General features: G+C 45.4%; 1 protein-coding gene across 1 annotated transcript in view; it reads left to right on the top strand.

The window, feature by feature from the left end:
* Positions 1-15,913, top strand: part of PCSK2 (proprotein convertase subtilisin/kexin type 2) — a 249,000-nt gene that overhangs the window by 228,089 nt on the left and 4,998 nt on the right. The window contains exons 9-11 of the mRNA XM_077872118.1: positions 1,234-1,449; positions 3,013-3,113; positions 9,186-9,413. Of these exons, the coding sequence (XP_077728244.1) occupies positions 1,234-1,449; positions 3,013-3,113; positions 9,186-9,413 (545 nt within the window). The remainder of the gene's footprint in view (positions 1-1,233; positions 1,450-3,012; positions 3,114-9,185; positions 9,414-15,913) is intronic.

Below are 15,913 nucleotides of genomic sequence, written 5' to 3'. Positions count from 1 at the left end.
GAGACCTATGCTTGGGCCTGACAACAGCACTACTTTCTATCACTTTCTCTTGGACAAACCAAAGACAGGAAGCCAGACTTAAGGGGTGGAAAATAGACCCTTCCTCTTGGTGGGCAGGACTGCAAAGTCATATTGTAGAAAGGGCATGAATACGGAGAATCCTGGAGTCCAAATCACCTCCCACACACCTGACTCCATGGTGACAACGCTTCTGGTGCTGATTCCTTAATTTAGCAAAAGTTGCTTTGTCTCACTAGCAGCCCAACTGTGGATTGGGTCAGGGGAAATTCCACATTTGGTGGCTTCACGCATTTACCCTGATTCACACTTCTTTCACTTTCATTGGGTGCCACTTCTTGACACTGAGCCCAAATCTGAGTCTGTTGGAGAGTGCGATCCCCGGCACCAAGCTGTAAGGATGACACACTTCCCTCTCTGTCCCGGTTTCTGAAAGCTGGTTAAAATGTCATATAACATAGTGTTTAAAAGAATTCTAGGGCTGCCGGGGTGGCTTAGTCAGTTAAGAGTCTGACTCTTGATTTCGGCTCAAGTCATGATCTCAGGGTCTTGAGATCAAGTCCTGGTGGGCTCTGCCCTGAGAGTCAGGCCTGCTTGGGATTCTCCCCACCTCCTTCTTCTGCCCCTCCCTCTCCCAAAAAAGAAGTCTAGCATAATCCAGTCAGGTAAATGCGTGTGTACACCTGTGCACATATATACATATGATTTGCTTGATTTGTATATTTTGAAGTAAAACGTGTATTTTAAACTTGAATTATCTACATATGTATGTAACTATACATACAAAAGGTATGTAACTATATATAAAAAACTAAAGACATATCTAAGTATCTTTTACATCCTATAAAGCTAAGTATAAACATGTATGTACACTTACATTCTAGCTGAAAAATGTCTGAAAGGAGGAACAAGAATTGGGCAATAATGATTACGAGTAAGAAGGGTTTTTCTTTAATTTTCCGTTCCGTATACTTTGATTTCTTACATGAGGATGTACTACCTCCAAAGCTTTTTAAAAGCAGTTTGCTTATTAATTTTAAGGTGATTCTGCTAGCTTTTCTTACCGTGTTACCCCCAGCTCAAATAATACATTCTGGTAACTTCGTATATTGAATCCTCCCGGACACAAGCAGGAGACTCCTGGGGCCCCGCGGGCGGGGTGTGGCCCTCGGGGCAGCGGCGCGGGCCTCCAGCTCTCTCCCGTCCCCCCCCCAGGGCCGCGGCGGCAAAGGCAGCATCTACGTGTGGGCCTCTGGGGACGGTGGCAGCTACGACGACTGCAACTGTGACGGCTACGCCTCCAGCATGTGGACCATCTCCATCAACTCGGCCATCAACGATGGCAGGACCGCCCTCTACGACGAGAGCTGCTCCTCCACCTTGGCCTCCACCTTCAGCAACGGGAGGAAGAGGAACCCCGAGGCCGGCGTGGTGAGTGCGGTCCCCCCCCCCCCGCCCTTGGTGATGCGGCGGAGTGTTCCTGCGCTGCGTGACATCATGCACAGGCACTGGGTGACATCATGCGCCACCACCGGTGACGTCACGGGAGGAAGGGGCTCTCCTCTCCTGCCCTCCAAGAATCAGCACCTGTTTTGAGGTTCCAGAGATCCACTGTCTTCCAGGCCTGATAATGCTTTGTTATAAGGTAGAGCCATGCAATGTGCAGGTTGGGAGCAAGGACTGTGATCCCTTTCCAACTCATTTTCCATAGATTGTCTTTCTTGTTTATTGTTTTGCATTGCAAATAGTGATGAACTCTGATGATCAAAAACTTGCCCCAGCACACCGCTTATAAAGACAGCTAATATTAAGAACTGGGGCATCACACCATCGCGCCATCTGAGCCAAGAGCCCATGCATTCACTATAGTTAAAAAAAAAATAGCATCCCTAGATGGACTTTTCTAGGGCCATAAGCCCTCTGGGCACACACACCTGTATTTTTTCAAGGTAAGAATGGTAGTTTTCATCTTGTTTTAAAATATGTTCATAATTGAGAAAACAAAAAGGTTAAGAATCCCAGACTTCGATTATTTATTGTGTTTTTCTGAGTAGCTTTTCCTTCCTGGACAGCTTGATAACATGGTGAATTTTCCAAGCCCCTTTAAAATATGCATCTGGAGACCATAAGGAACCTTTTTGGATCTCTTCTTCTCTCTGGGTATTTCACTCACATATCACCTTTTCCTCAGACCTCCAAGCCTGGGATTTGGTAGGTGGCTGATAGTCCTACTGAGCTTCATCTTGATTGGCCACCCACCTCAGCTGGGGCTTCCCGGGGGAGGACAGGAAGTCAGCACACAATCATCATTACCAACCTGTGCTCCAGTCCCAGATTCCTGCCTGGACTCTGCCTTGGCAAGCTGGCCTGGCTCTCGTGTGAGCCAAGAGATCCCTTTACCTAAAAGGGACACAGATGTTACCTTGGCTCCCTGAGCCCGAGTATCTCTCCATGAGATATAGAGAAACATTGTTTTTAATGGCCTGCTTTTCTAGGCAAACTTTGGCTGAGCGTGTTTATTCTTCCCTTTTTGGGAACGCCAGCCTTGTCTTTGCGAAGGGAAAAATATGATGCAATGGTGGGTATTCCAAACCAATCCCAGTGCAATAGTACTCACCGCTGTCTTGACCTGGTGATACTATTGACTTGTCACTTTCCACCTATTGGTTTTCCTGTCAGGACCCAGGAAATAAATGTCTCTCTAGTCTCTGGAATAACTACAAATATGTTCCTCTGAACAATTAATTGACTTGTTTTTATCTTGTGAGCACTATAATTGATTGTTCCTTTTTGCATGGGCTACTAAGAAGCTCAAATAAAATTTATGGCAAGGTAGAAAGATGGATGCTAAGCTTATCATTACCTTCGTTTTTCTCTTTTTTCAAAACAAGGCAGAGTTTAAATGAAAGAAACAGATAATTCTCTGCTTCCTATTGTTTTGGGATTGAGAGTGGAGTGACTTATTCACTCATTATTGAACATCTTCCCTTCCAGGCAACCACAGATTTGTATGGCAACTGCACCCTGAGGCATTCTGGGACATCTGCAGCTGCCCCCGAGGCAGCTGGAGTGTTTGCACTGGCTTTAGAGGCTAAGTATGTTTCCATCTTGGGGCTGAGGGTAGACTAACATGTGTCTCTCCACCCAATACGAGGGGTCCATGGAGGCAAAAGTGGGCATGAGAGCCTGTAATGGTCAGGGTCGGTGAACTGTGATGGTCATTTCTAAATGAATCATGGGCCCCAAATGATACATGCGCACACACGTGCACACACACACACACACACACACACACTCCACAAATAACATCCCCAGGAGAGTACAGTACTAAATAGGGACACATAGATATTTCTTTCTTTGTGAAAACCATCCTATTACCTCTCTGGATCCTTTGGCTATTTTACTCCAAAAATACAATTAGCTAAATTAAGGAAAGCTACTGCCAAACTGATATCCAGCAAGCTATTTCAGAACCTGTGGCAATCAGGGTGCTCCCACTCAAGATTTGTTAACTTATAAGGTGAACTCACTTTTAGCAAAACCACACAGTATAGACCAGGAATTGGACTTTACTGAGAAACCTTCCCAGCTGCGGGTGAGAGGAGGCTGTCCTCTCTGTTCTCATGATCCCATGGAGAGGCCACATACTGCCTAGACACACCTTGAATTTGATCCTTAGCAGAGACTCCTGTCCACCTGCAGCTCTGTCTTTGGAGTGCAAGCCAGAGGCTGGCTCTGGGTTTGAGGAATGAGCATGTGGGCTTCCGGCATCCGCCCTTTTGGTTGGAGGGCGAATGCCCATGCTGCAGGGAGCTGTTCAAGAACACAGCACCAACAGCTTCTGAGAAGTTGGATTCAGGCTCCCAGGGAAGGGGAGTTGAGTTCCCATCTTTGCCAGCTGTTGCTGGGCAACCGGAGCTCCTAGCATCCGTCTCCAGGCAGCCCTACTTGTCTCTTTCCATATATATACTGTGTTTCCTGACTTCCCAAGGAGGTAAGAGTTGATTCCTAGATAGGAAAGGACTTTGAAAGATTTTCTAGTCCAACACTCTGTTTTTAAGCAGAAAAGGCATAATTATCCTCCTTTTACAGATAAGGCCCCAAATTGTGAGTGACTCTCTTTTTGGACCAGGCCGAACTTTGATTCTTCCAACAAAAGTCAAGTGGAAAACTTAGGATTCCAGGAGACACTGGTTGAAGTGTTTCTCTTAAGTGCAGAGATTAAAACTCCCATCATATGTGCATTTCCTGAAGATAAAACTGTTTATCTCCAGGCCTGTTGGGCTCTGGTGTCAGAGCTGGCTTGGCTAGGGGCAGACAGCAGGAGCCAGCTGCCTGCTGCTGAGCCTTGCAAGAGAACAGGGAGCCAGAAGTGATCCAGAACAGAGAAGGGGGTTCTGGTCACCCTTTAAATCTAAAAGGGTAGATAGACCTTGACTCAAAGTCTCCTTGCATTTTTGGCAAGCAAGAAGTCAGTTGCCCAGGCCTCTATGCACACAAAGGGACCGTCTAAATTAACCAAAGTAATAGAGCAAGGCTGCTGGATCTCTGAACAGGTTCATGGGCTCTGCACCAATTATTCACCATTCTTTGACACACACCTGCAAGATAGCCTTACAGAAAAAAAGTCACAACGAGGGCATGCTTTGTTTTGGAATGGTGGTCATGATTTAAATTCTCCATTGCCATAAGGAGGGAAAAAGTGATACTTAGCAATAGCGGTTCAAGCCCATCATTGAAGCTAGTCCTGAAATTCCTCAGAACACCAACTGCCTGAGGTTGGGTACACACTCAGAGACAAAAGCCGGTGCGAGCAGTTTATTAGAAAAGGGCTCTTAGGAAAAACCAGGCTAAAGTAGAGAAAGCAGGTTAAGGATGGGGAAAAATCCAAGTAAGGATGCAGCTCGATCCCATGGGGAGCTGGAGTGTAAATGCCTCAGAATGTGTTGTACCTCAAGGCAAGGATTCTGGGCCGCTGTGTTCTGGTGCTGGTCAGTCACTGGCTAAGAGCTATGCCCGGGAAGTAAACTCCCAAGGCACCTCTGGCTTTCTGCACCTGTGGGCAGAGCGGCTCCAGTAGCCAGCAGTTAGAACAGCAGCCAAGGATGAGAACAAAATAGCCCTAAGAAAGAATTCAGAAGGAGGAGGAGGAAAGCCACTCCATGAACAGTTCTTACAGCTCATCTCTCTTTATCACGAGACAAGACAACTGGGAGTCCTTGGTGACATACGACAGCAGTCGAGGGCTGCTTGCCACTCAGAGGTCCAATTAGAAAGCTTTTCCAAAGCAGTTGGAATGCAATAAACAAATTACTCTGTGTAAATGTATGCCCATCAGGACCATGAAAGAGGAACAACGGCCCCCAGGACTCCAGGGGAGAAAAGGGAAGCCATTATTTTTATGTCCCACCCAGTCACTACCCTCATAAAGTGCTTTTCTGCCAAATGCTTGAAAATAGCTTTTTGAGTCACAGGGAATATTACTCACATTTCCCAGTGTGATCAACATAAAAAAGATTTCAAATGATTTCTTTGAAGTGGGGAATGGGGGTGGAGAAGGTAGGGACGAGGTCGGTGACTGCCACCTTCATATATTTTTGCATTCTCCTTATGAGCCAGGGCTTTCTGTGTGGTTCTAGGGGGCTGAACTAGGTTTGAGAGGTCGGTCATAGAGAGGCAACGTTCTGGCTTGAGAGAACCATCAGTAAAGTGGCCCACATGTTGGACTAGAATAATGTTTCCAAAACTGACCTTTTGGGAGATGGATTTTTTTTTCATGTATACTCTTTATTAAAATATAAGAGACAGAGAGAAAGGTGCACAAATATTAGATACAGCACAATGACTTCTTACAAAGTTAACAGATCCCTGTAACTGGCACCCAAATCAAGAAACAGACCATTACCTAAGTACCAGATGTACTCTTTGCTTAATATTATGTCTTAGAGATTCCCCCATACTGTTGAGTGTGGTTATAAGTCCGTTCATACCATTGTGAATTACTCCACTGTATAAATGAATCCTTGGGCTGTTTCCAGTTTGGAGCTATTATGAATAATATTGCTATGAACAGTCTTACACATGTCTTTTGGTGAACATTTGGATGCTTTTCTGTTGGGTGTGTACTAGGGAGTCAGAATGCTGTGTCATGGGGTATATATGTGTGCAGTTCTCATAGATACCCCCAAATAGTTTCTCAAGGCAGCCATTGACACTCCCTCTGGCAGTGTGAGTTACAGTTGTTCTAAGTCTTTGTCAACACTTGGTATTGCCAGCCTTCCACACTTTAGCCATTTTTATGAATTCAATGGAATTGTATTATAGTTTTAATTTGCATTTCCCTGATAACTGGTGAAGTTGAGCACTGGGGAGGTGGAGTTTTGAAAATAATAGAATCTCACATCTTAGATAAGAATATAAATCTCTGGGGATGGATGGTCCAGGAATCTTTCCTTTCAAGCTATATCCCAGGGACTCCAGGCCTGGGCATCCAGTAAAGCAAGAGCTCTATAAATCTATGAATCAGGATACTGTTGTATGGCAGGTCAGTATCCGGACTCTGCCCCTGACTAGGTCCAGATTGGAAACAAAATCCAAATAACAATAGCTAAACTGAGATAGGATTTTATTTTTTGTCACGTGAAAGATAATATAGACGTTGGGAGCCCAGGGCTACCATAGGGGTACCACTGGGATTTGGAGGATCCAGCTCTTTCTAGATTTCTGCTCCTCTACCTGCATGTTCTCTAGATGCCACGGGAGCTCTACCATCATGTTTACATTTCAGAAAGGAAAACAGGAAGAGCAAAGGGAAAAAGAAATCCACCAGCTGAGTCAGCCTTGCTTAAAGGTTTTTAAAAAAAGCCCCACCCAGTAGCTTTTGCTTATTTCTCATTGACCACAACCCTCACGTGATCACTGCAGAGTACAAAGGAGGCTGGGAAATGTAGCTTTGGAGCTGATAATATTGCTGTTCTGAATAAAATTCTTAATAGGGAAGAGGGAGGATAGATATGAGGGAGACAAGAGCTATATCTTCCAGCATCTAAGTGGGTGATCGATCATTCACCTCTCCTGGATCTCTGTTGTCTTATCTTAAAAATATGGAAAGGACACCGAGGCAGGACTCTACTTTTGTCACCAGTCCCCACATGATTCTGATACAGGCAGCTTGAGGATCACAGTCTGAAGCCCCCTGGCTGGGATAATGCAGGGGCTCCACTGTGGTTTTCTTGGCGTAGAGAACTCCCTCATCATGGCAGCCCTCCCTTTTAAAATATTGAGTTGTCTGTCTGTCCTTCTGGACAGTAGGCTCTGAGAGAGCAGGGACCTTCCTAAGGTGTGCCTACAACTAGCACAGTGCCTGGAGCTGATCTACACTTTGTGACCCTTCATGGAATCACTTCATCATGCAGTACCTTTCCATACATCTGTGCCTTATTTTACCAAAGCCTCAAACCAATGTGCTGAAATTTTATCAAATGAATTACATTGTTCCTAGTCTTTTGAATTATTTGACTTCCAAAAAGGACCATAGAGCAACATTTTTCCAACTTTTTGATTTGAAATAAATTTGTGTTCCAACCCAACACCACACACACACAAACACACGCACACACACAAACACATACCCACATAGTTTCATGAAAAACTTTCCTATATTACATGCAATCCACACTGTTATTCTTTTCTGTTCCATTCTGTTCATTTTTTAATGATAGTCCCATTCATTAAATCACTGGTTCTCAAGTTTAACTGTCTGGCTACTAGAATGACCTGAGAAGTGTTCACAATTTCCAAAGCTTGGGTCCTGCTCCCAGAGATTCTGACTTAATTGGTCTAAGATGTAGCCTAAGCAATGGGATTTTAAATGTCCTCACCAGAAGGTTTTAATGTGCAACCCAGGTAGATATCTATGCAATAAGTTGATTTCCTGGCCTACAAATGGGTCTGAGTTGCATTTTGAACAATGCAGACAATGAGTGATATTAGACACTGATTTCCAAAGTAGCAGCACCTACAAGCAGATTTGTTTATTCACTGAACAAACAGTGTACCAAGGGCTGCTGTCCTGGGCACTAGGGATACAAGTATGCTGAAGACACCATCTCTGCCATTGAAGAAATGTCAGCCTCATTTTCACAAATGGAACACCTCCATGCAGCCAACAGTCAGGTCAAGAAACACTGCCAGCATCCAGAAGCTCCGTTGTGTCCCCATCCAATCCCCCACCCCAAGACTAACCACTAACCTGACTGTTAACAGCACAGATTAGTTGGGTCTGTTACTTATTTTATTATTTTTTAAGATTTTACTTATTTATTCATGAGAGACACAGAGAGAAAGAAAGAGAGAGGCAGAGACACAGGCAGAGGGAGAAGCAGGCTCCATGCAGGGAGCTTGATGTAGGACTCAATCCTGGGTCTCCAGGATCAGGCCCTGGGCTGAAGGTGGCGCTAAACCACTGAGCCACCCAGGCTGCCCAAAACAAATGGAGTAATACAGTAAGTTCTGTGTCTGGCTTCTTTTAGTTGACATTGTGTTAGCGAGATTCATCCTTATTATTCAGAGTAGCTATAGTTTATTCATTCTCATTGTAGGACAGTATTTCATGTCCTGCAAATACATCTTAATTAGTTTATTCATTTTATTGTGGATGGGCACTTGGGAGCTTTGTAGTTAGGGCCTATGAACATTCCAGTACACATATCAGATGGATATATACACATATTTTTATTGGATGCATACCCGGGAACAGAACTTCTGGGCCATAGCTTAGGTATTTGGACAACATGAGAAGATACAGCCAAACAGTTTTCCAAAATGTGTGCAGTAATTTATATTCCCATCTGCAAAGTATGTGAGTTCCAGTTGCTTCACATCTTTGCCAACACTTAGTATTGTCAGTTTTTTTCATTTCAGCCATTCCAGTGTATGTTAGAACATGCACTTGGAGCAAATTTATTTGAGTAAGAAAGGCAAGATTTTTAAATGTATGTGTATAATGGCTCTGAACGGTGCATGGAAATCCTCCCTTGACTTGGGAGTTCATAGATGTTCCAAAATCCTACAAGGGGTCTATGTCTTATCTTAATCATTGTGTCTCTCTCCCACCTTATGTCCTTCCCCTTCCCCTGTTCTCGAATCTCTCTGCCTCTGGTATCCAGCCTGGGTCTGACCTGGAGAGACATGCAGCATCTGACTGTGCTCACCTCTAAAAGGAATCAGCTTCACGACGAGGTTCATCAATGGCGGAGGAATGGGGTTGGCCTGGAGTTTAACCATCTCTTTGGTTACGGGGTCCTTGATGCGGGCGCCATGGTGAAAATGGCTAAAGACTGGAAAACCGTGCCTGAGAGATTCCACTGTGTGGGAGGCTCCGTGCAGGACCCTGAGTAAGTGCATATGGAAAACATCCCAGAGAGGGGGCCATGGCCTGGGCAACAATATCAGATTCCCTCTCTGTCGGCTTGTTATGCACTGGATTTCAGTCAGGGACAACCATCTTCCAAGCAGAGCTGGAGAGCTGCACAACTCCAGGCGGCTCCGTGTACATAAAAAACAATTAGAGGACTCGTCACCCCTGCTGTTACTTGTGATCCTTTACTACTTCAATGGCTTGCACCATTATTTTTGAGTGTACAAGTCAACCAGTGTAACCAGGTCCAGATCAGTAAACAGATCATATCATGGCCAATATCCCAGAAGCACTCTTGTGCCCCCTTCCATCATCATCTCCCCAAGAGTAACCACTATCCTTCTAACTCCATAGATTATTTTGCCTGTTTTATACTTAATACAAATGGAATCAGACACTACCTTCTCCTATATTCTTAGCTCAGAATGCTTTAACCATGTTTAGTGTGTACTGGCAGTTCATTTATTCTTGTTGTTAAATAATGTTCTGTTGTGTGACTATAGCACAATTTATTTATTTGTTCTACTTGTGAAGCAACATAAGGACTTGATGCTGAGTGAGATTGGATAGTGATTTGGAGGGATTGGAGTGAGGAGTTCCCTATACAGAAACTACCATGCTGGTGACCTGCATTTACTTCTGTTTTAACTTCCCATCACAGCAAGAGGATTGGACATTGAGCACCCCTTTTTATTTAATTTCTCTCCTCGTTGATTCATCAGTAAGACAGAAATAGCAATTCTTATCATTAGTATTTTCAATTGAGCTATTCTTTACATACAATGAAATGCACAGAGCTTAAATGTTTTCTTTGAGTTTTCATGTATACATCTGGGTAACCACCACCTGGTCAAATGATGGAACATTCCATTACCCCAGAAAGATTCCTCATGCCCCCTTCTAGTTAGTTAATCCCCACATCCCATAAAGAACCACTGTTTTCATTCCTGCTCCTATAGATTAGCTTTACCACTTCTTGGACTTTAACTAGAATCACCAATATGGGGTGTCCAGTTTCTCTGACTCAAAATTATGTTTATGAGATCCATCCAAGTTCTTGTGTGTAATAGTAGCTCATTCACTCTCATTGTTGTATGTTTTTCCATTCTAAGAATACACCAGTGCTTATGTTATTTAAATAATGATAAAATCCATCTCTCTAACCCCCCATCCCAGCCTCATCTCTGTTGGTCATTTGAGCTTAGCCAGAGTCTTACTCTCATGGTGCATCCTCCCTCTCCATTTGCCCTTAGTCCTGGATCCTCTGTAATCAGGTACACAGATCTAGATTCCAATCTTGATTTCACCAAACTGGACAATACTTTTGACCTCCCTGACCTCTCTTTTAGTAATTCTCAACCTTTGTGCCCCTTTGGCAGTACAGGTGAAGTCTGTGGACCCCATCTCAGTAGACAGTTTTTAGATGCACTAGATAAAATACATAGGACTATGAAGGAAGCCAATGACACTAAAAAAGCAGGTATAAAAATTTGTTGAAAAACAAATTTGTGATGAAGTAATATATGTCCTTTCTCTTATAAACACATTACATAAAAAGCTCCTAGTGTCTAGCCTAATGGCCATGATCATTTCAGAGCAGAGATGTTAACCAAAATATTCCTTCGGGATACTGTCAGTAATTGTAATGGGATGTGAACATTTCTGGGCTCTTGGATGACAAACTCTGAGGAAGTGCTGATACTGCTCTGGCATGTGGCCTGCATTCTGAATTAAAGGAGAAGCTGTTTCCCTCATAAGTTAGTGAAAATTAATATGTAGGGGGGTCTCTTCCATCTAAACTCTTCGGCCAATTCAGTTCTCTTCTTATGTCCCCAAAGCAAAAGCCTCTTCTCTTTCCTCATCAGTAAAATGGAGCTAATAACTTTTTCCTTCCTAGGCTGCCTTGAGACCTTAATAAGACAGCAAACATAAAGCTGGCATGTAGTAGGCGGTCAACAAATGTAACTTTGTCATTCCCTCTCCTCCATGTTTGTAGATACTCCTGGTTCATGCCTGTGGGAAACTGAAAGATACTAATCTCCTGGAATTTTGAATACCGTTATTTCTTGATCCCTACATGAATTCCAAGTTTTGTGTCCTTGGGACCTACACTCTCCTCCCAGTATCTCCACCAGTGTTGGGCCAGCAACCTCATTGTTTGCTCGCCAGGCTTCCAGAAAGTGGCACCAAGTGGATGTCGCAGAGTGACATGCATTTTCTGTGGATCAGCCCATGATCTCATAAGCAGAGCGCCCATCAGCATTAGGTGGAAAAGTAAAGCTCAGAGCAAGGCCTTTCTCTAATAACTTTTAAAAAACAGTGCTACATAAGCCCCACTTAATGTGCCATAAAAAACAGCTGCTCTGTCGCATTCCTGTCAGTCTTCCCCAGGCTGCCACGTACCTACATCATTTCTGTTTATCCTTGTCCCCCTCTGCCTGGTAAGACAGGCTTTACCCCAGCCCAGACGAGCTGGTTGACTTGGCCAAGGTCACAGAGGCTGTAAGCGTGAAAGAAGGAATTAGCTTTTATTGGGCACCTCCTATGTGCCGTGCGCTTTACATCTGTCTAAGCTTCCTAGCCAGCCAGACTCGTTGAAGGTGTGCCTTACCTCACATAGGCAGGGTGTGAATATTGGGCAGGATGAATAGCAACATGGCCCCATGCTGTGTCTCAGGGACAAGTGCCTCCTAGGTGGCTGGTGTGAAGCCTTCTACAAAAACAGTGTATCTCATCCTTGTAAGTCCAGGAGGTATGTACGATAATTGTCACTCTTAACAGAGGAGGAAGCTGAGATACAGAAAGCACCAGAAATTGCTCACAATTACAAAGGCCAGACCAGGGCTTCAAACAAAGCCCATCTGAATGACATTGGCTTTAGGGAGCTCCCATTGTGCCCTTAGGCCCTACATTAGGTGCTGCATCAAACAGCCTTGCTGTCAGCTGGGCAGTGTCGTTACACCCAAGAAGAGGCTCAGAGAGGATAAGGGCATGCCAGAGAACAGCTAGCTATTCAGCAGGCAAATGGGGATTTGAACCCAGGCACTCTGATGCCAGCACTCCACTGCTTGAGGGGCCTCTCAGTGTATTTCAGTGATCTCCCATTAGAAGAGGTGAGGCTCAGCGCATACAAGAAGAATCTGGGGGCTTCCTTCGTAAGACCTTCCCTGGGGACTCTGAAAGACCCAGCTGGTCGGTGGGCCCACTCTCCAAACTCCAAAACTGCTGTCCTGGAGACCCTGTCACTGCCAGAGTCCACAAACAGGGTGATCGAACAGAGACAAGACTGGGAACCACTGTCCAAATGTGCAAGGGAATGATAAATCCAAAATAAACATTCAATGGATAATTGACAGCTGTACTGCCTGCGCTAGAATTCAAAACAATTCTTTGCATGATTTGGAAGGACGGGAGACCTGGTAGCACAGTGGAGACGTTCTCTATCTGAGTGTCCACTACCATAGCTTGTGGCTAGGGAGTGCTAGAAATGTGGCTCATCTGACCGAACTTTAGTTTATTTAAGTTCCAGTAGCCACTTGTGGCCGGTGGCTGCCATCTTGGACAGCCCAGCTGTGATGTCTGATAGTTACACCATCACAGGAAGGATACTCAATAATGCAAACAGAACAGGAAGTATAAATTAAATAACAACTCCCTGAAAGGGCATCTAGAAGTCAAGCCTGAAGGAGAGCTGGGCCAGCCCATTTCAGTCTGTGCCTTCCCCAGTACCCCTTTGTGCTCGCACCCCTACACAGATAGCAGCCCCAGGGGCTCTGTGAGGTGGCCCTGGGACAAGGCAGGCACAGTTGTGTCACCTACCAGGAGCTGCTCTCGGACAGTCACCAGGCTACACTCTTCTCCCACAGGAGGTCAGCTGGCTATTCTCATCTCCAGGTTAGAAAACAGGAGACTCAGGGAAATGAAGGAAATTGTTCTGGTTCCCAGAACCAGCCCCGCCAACATCTGCCAAACCCTGGGCCTGGAACCTCCTTTCCTTGTTACAAAGAGAGAAAGATTTACAGAAAGGGACTTGGCAAGAGGGGAAGATTTATGGTGTTTGCTCCTCTACAGAAGCTCAGGCAGCAGCAGGTAGGGGCCAACCCATCACTCACAGGCCTGCCACAGAAGCATCAGCCACAGTCAGCCACACACCAGCTCCATCCATAATTAACAGAAAGGTGGTAACAGTTGCAGTGTTCAGGGGAACAATCGGCTTAGTCAAGGGAAATGTTGATGACAGACCTTATCTTCTGAAGCCGCTCTACACAAGGATGGACACTTCATGATCCTCAAGCTCTGTGCATTTGGGAGGTGGGGGCAGGGAGGAGAGCAAAACCAAGAACATAGGCTGTGATGAAAGACCGTTTCTCTCTCAGTTTCTGAGTACATGTAACATCCTGTCATAATCCCCATAAATGTTGAATCTGGAGCCAAGAAGTCCATCATGTTATAGTCAGGGCATGTGAGGCCCAGCAGCTCACAACTAGCCAGGAACTTTAGCCAATATCAGCAGCCTGACTTTCAATGAAAGGAACAGGGAAGCTATTTCAGCAGTGGCCAGAATTGGGCCCCCCATGGGGACAAGACTCTCTGGTCTATCTGGTTCACTGGTGCAATCCCCAGAGCCTCTATCAGCACCCAGCACCCAGTAGTCACAGGGTAGGTATTTTCTGAATGCGGGAATGTTTGGCCAGCAGCACCTAGGTACAAGGAAGATGGCCAAGGGGTGGCAGGAGGACCAGCTGACCAGCCAGGAGGCTTGTGGACGGAGGCCAACCTTGTTGGAAGGACTCTGTGTCCCCTGTGCCTCCTGTGCACCCTCGAGTGCCCCACCCCTGAATTTGTTCTCAGAAACAAGTCAATGAGCTCTAGGGCAGGTGTGCTTATTGCAGAATTCAGGGGCTGGTACAGGCTACCATTAGGGCAGCACGCAGGCCACTGTGCAGAGAAGGCCCTTGTCACCACGAATCACACTCCCAAGTGGCCAGGTTAGAGGCATCAACAACCACTTGCTGTGACATGCAGGGTGAGTGCCAACTGTCAGGGTTATGGGTTTCCTCGGCATAATCTTCCCAGAGAAGCAGTCAATTTGAAAAGCAATTTTCTAAAGCAACTTTATCAGCAGAGTCAGTGAAGGGTGCTCAACTAAAATAAGAAGGAAAAATACAACTGGCCCTGAGTGTCTACACAGAACCAGCCATGTGCAGTGAGCAGAGCAAAGCCAGGCCTGCTCACCAGCCGGGGGCGGCCACATGACCCTCGAGTGCTGAAGCACAGCATGAGGTGTTCAGCACAGACTGTCCCCATCCTCCCCTGCACCCAAGAGAGCTGTTCGCTCGGCGCCATTGAGGCGGTGGCAAACTGAATTTTAAGTGAATTTGGAAGTAGATGGTAAAGTCTGATGGGAATGCCAGATACAGCACCGTAGGGCGTTGAGGGTGTGCCTGGTGTCCAACCAGTTGTGCGACCATGGACAGGTCACTGCCAAGCTGCGGATTGTCCTGCATGAGTTAGTACCCACCTGCCACTATTACCACTATTACCTGGGAAAGGGAAAACATCACAGTCCCCACCTCTTGAGTGTTCTATGACTGCCACAGAGTAGACTTCTTCAACCCTCAAGAAAGGGTGGCCATTATGAACACTACTGTTATCATTCTAATAAGATGACTGTAGCATCATAAATTATTTTTATCATACAGTTGAGGACTCAAAACACAGGTAGCATTCCAGAGGGCCCCCCTGGGAAGCAGTGCTGATTCCTAGGCAGGAGGCAATTGACCACTTTTTTGCAACAATATGCAGTAAAGATATAAGCCATCCTCGGGTCCCCAAGTTTGTCTTTTATGAGACTTGAACATGAGGCTTCCGTACATATTCTCTCAAAGTTCAGAGAATAGCTCAGACCTCTTGATGGATACCTCATTTTTGAAGCAAATGAGTTCCAGAATATGGATCCAAGCAGAGTCACTTTGGTTCCACAAACAACCATCTCCTATTTCAACCTTTTTCAGAGAGTAAGTGCACGTGTGCACGCACTCCAGGGGGTGGTGGCCCAAGGGGGCAGAGGGTGAGGGAAAGAGAGAATCTCAAGCAGGTTCCACACCCAGTGCAGAGCCAGACATGGGGCTCGATCTCACAACCTTGAGATCATGACCTGAGCTGAAATCAAAAGTTGGACACTTAACTGACTAAGCCAACAGGTGCCTCCTATTTCAGCCTTATAAATTGCCTTTTTCTGAGTACATCAGGAATTGCTTTTCCTTTAAAATAAGGGTGGATTGGATTCCTTTTCTTCTTCTAAACACAAAATATGGACACTGTAGGAAAATCAGAAAATACAAGTGAGCAAAAAAAAAAAAAAAAAGGAAGTAATAAGAAACACCTGGCAGATACTGTTCCTCCATTCTCCTAACGCCATGGTGCGGAGAAGCCTACCTCCGGAGAGGAGGAGTGACATTATTTCTCTTCCAAGAC

Source organism: Canis aureus, chromosome 26 (assembly GCF_053574225.1).
Source record: "Canis aureus isolate CA01 chromosome 26, VMU_Caureus_v.1.0, whole genome shotgun sequence".
NCBI classification, from domain to species: Eukaryota; Metazoa; Chordata; class Mammalia; order Carnivora; family Canidae; genus Canis; species Canis aureus.
Note: the sequence above shows the minus strand (reverse complement) of the source record. Positions and strands in the feature narration are given on the sequence as shown.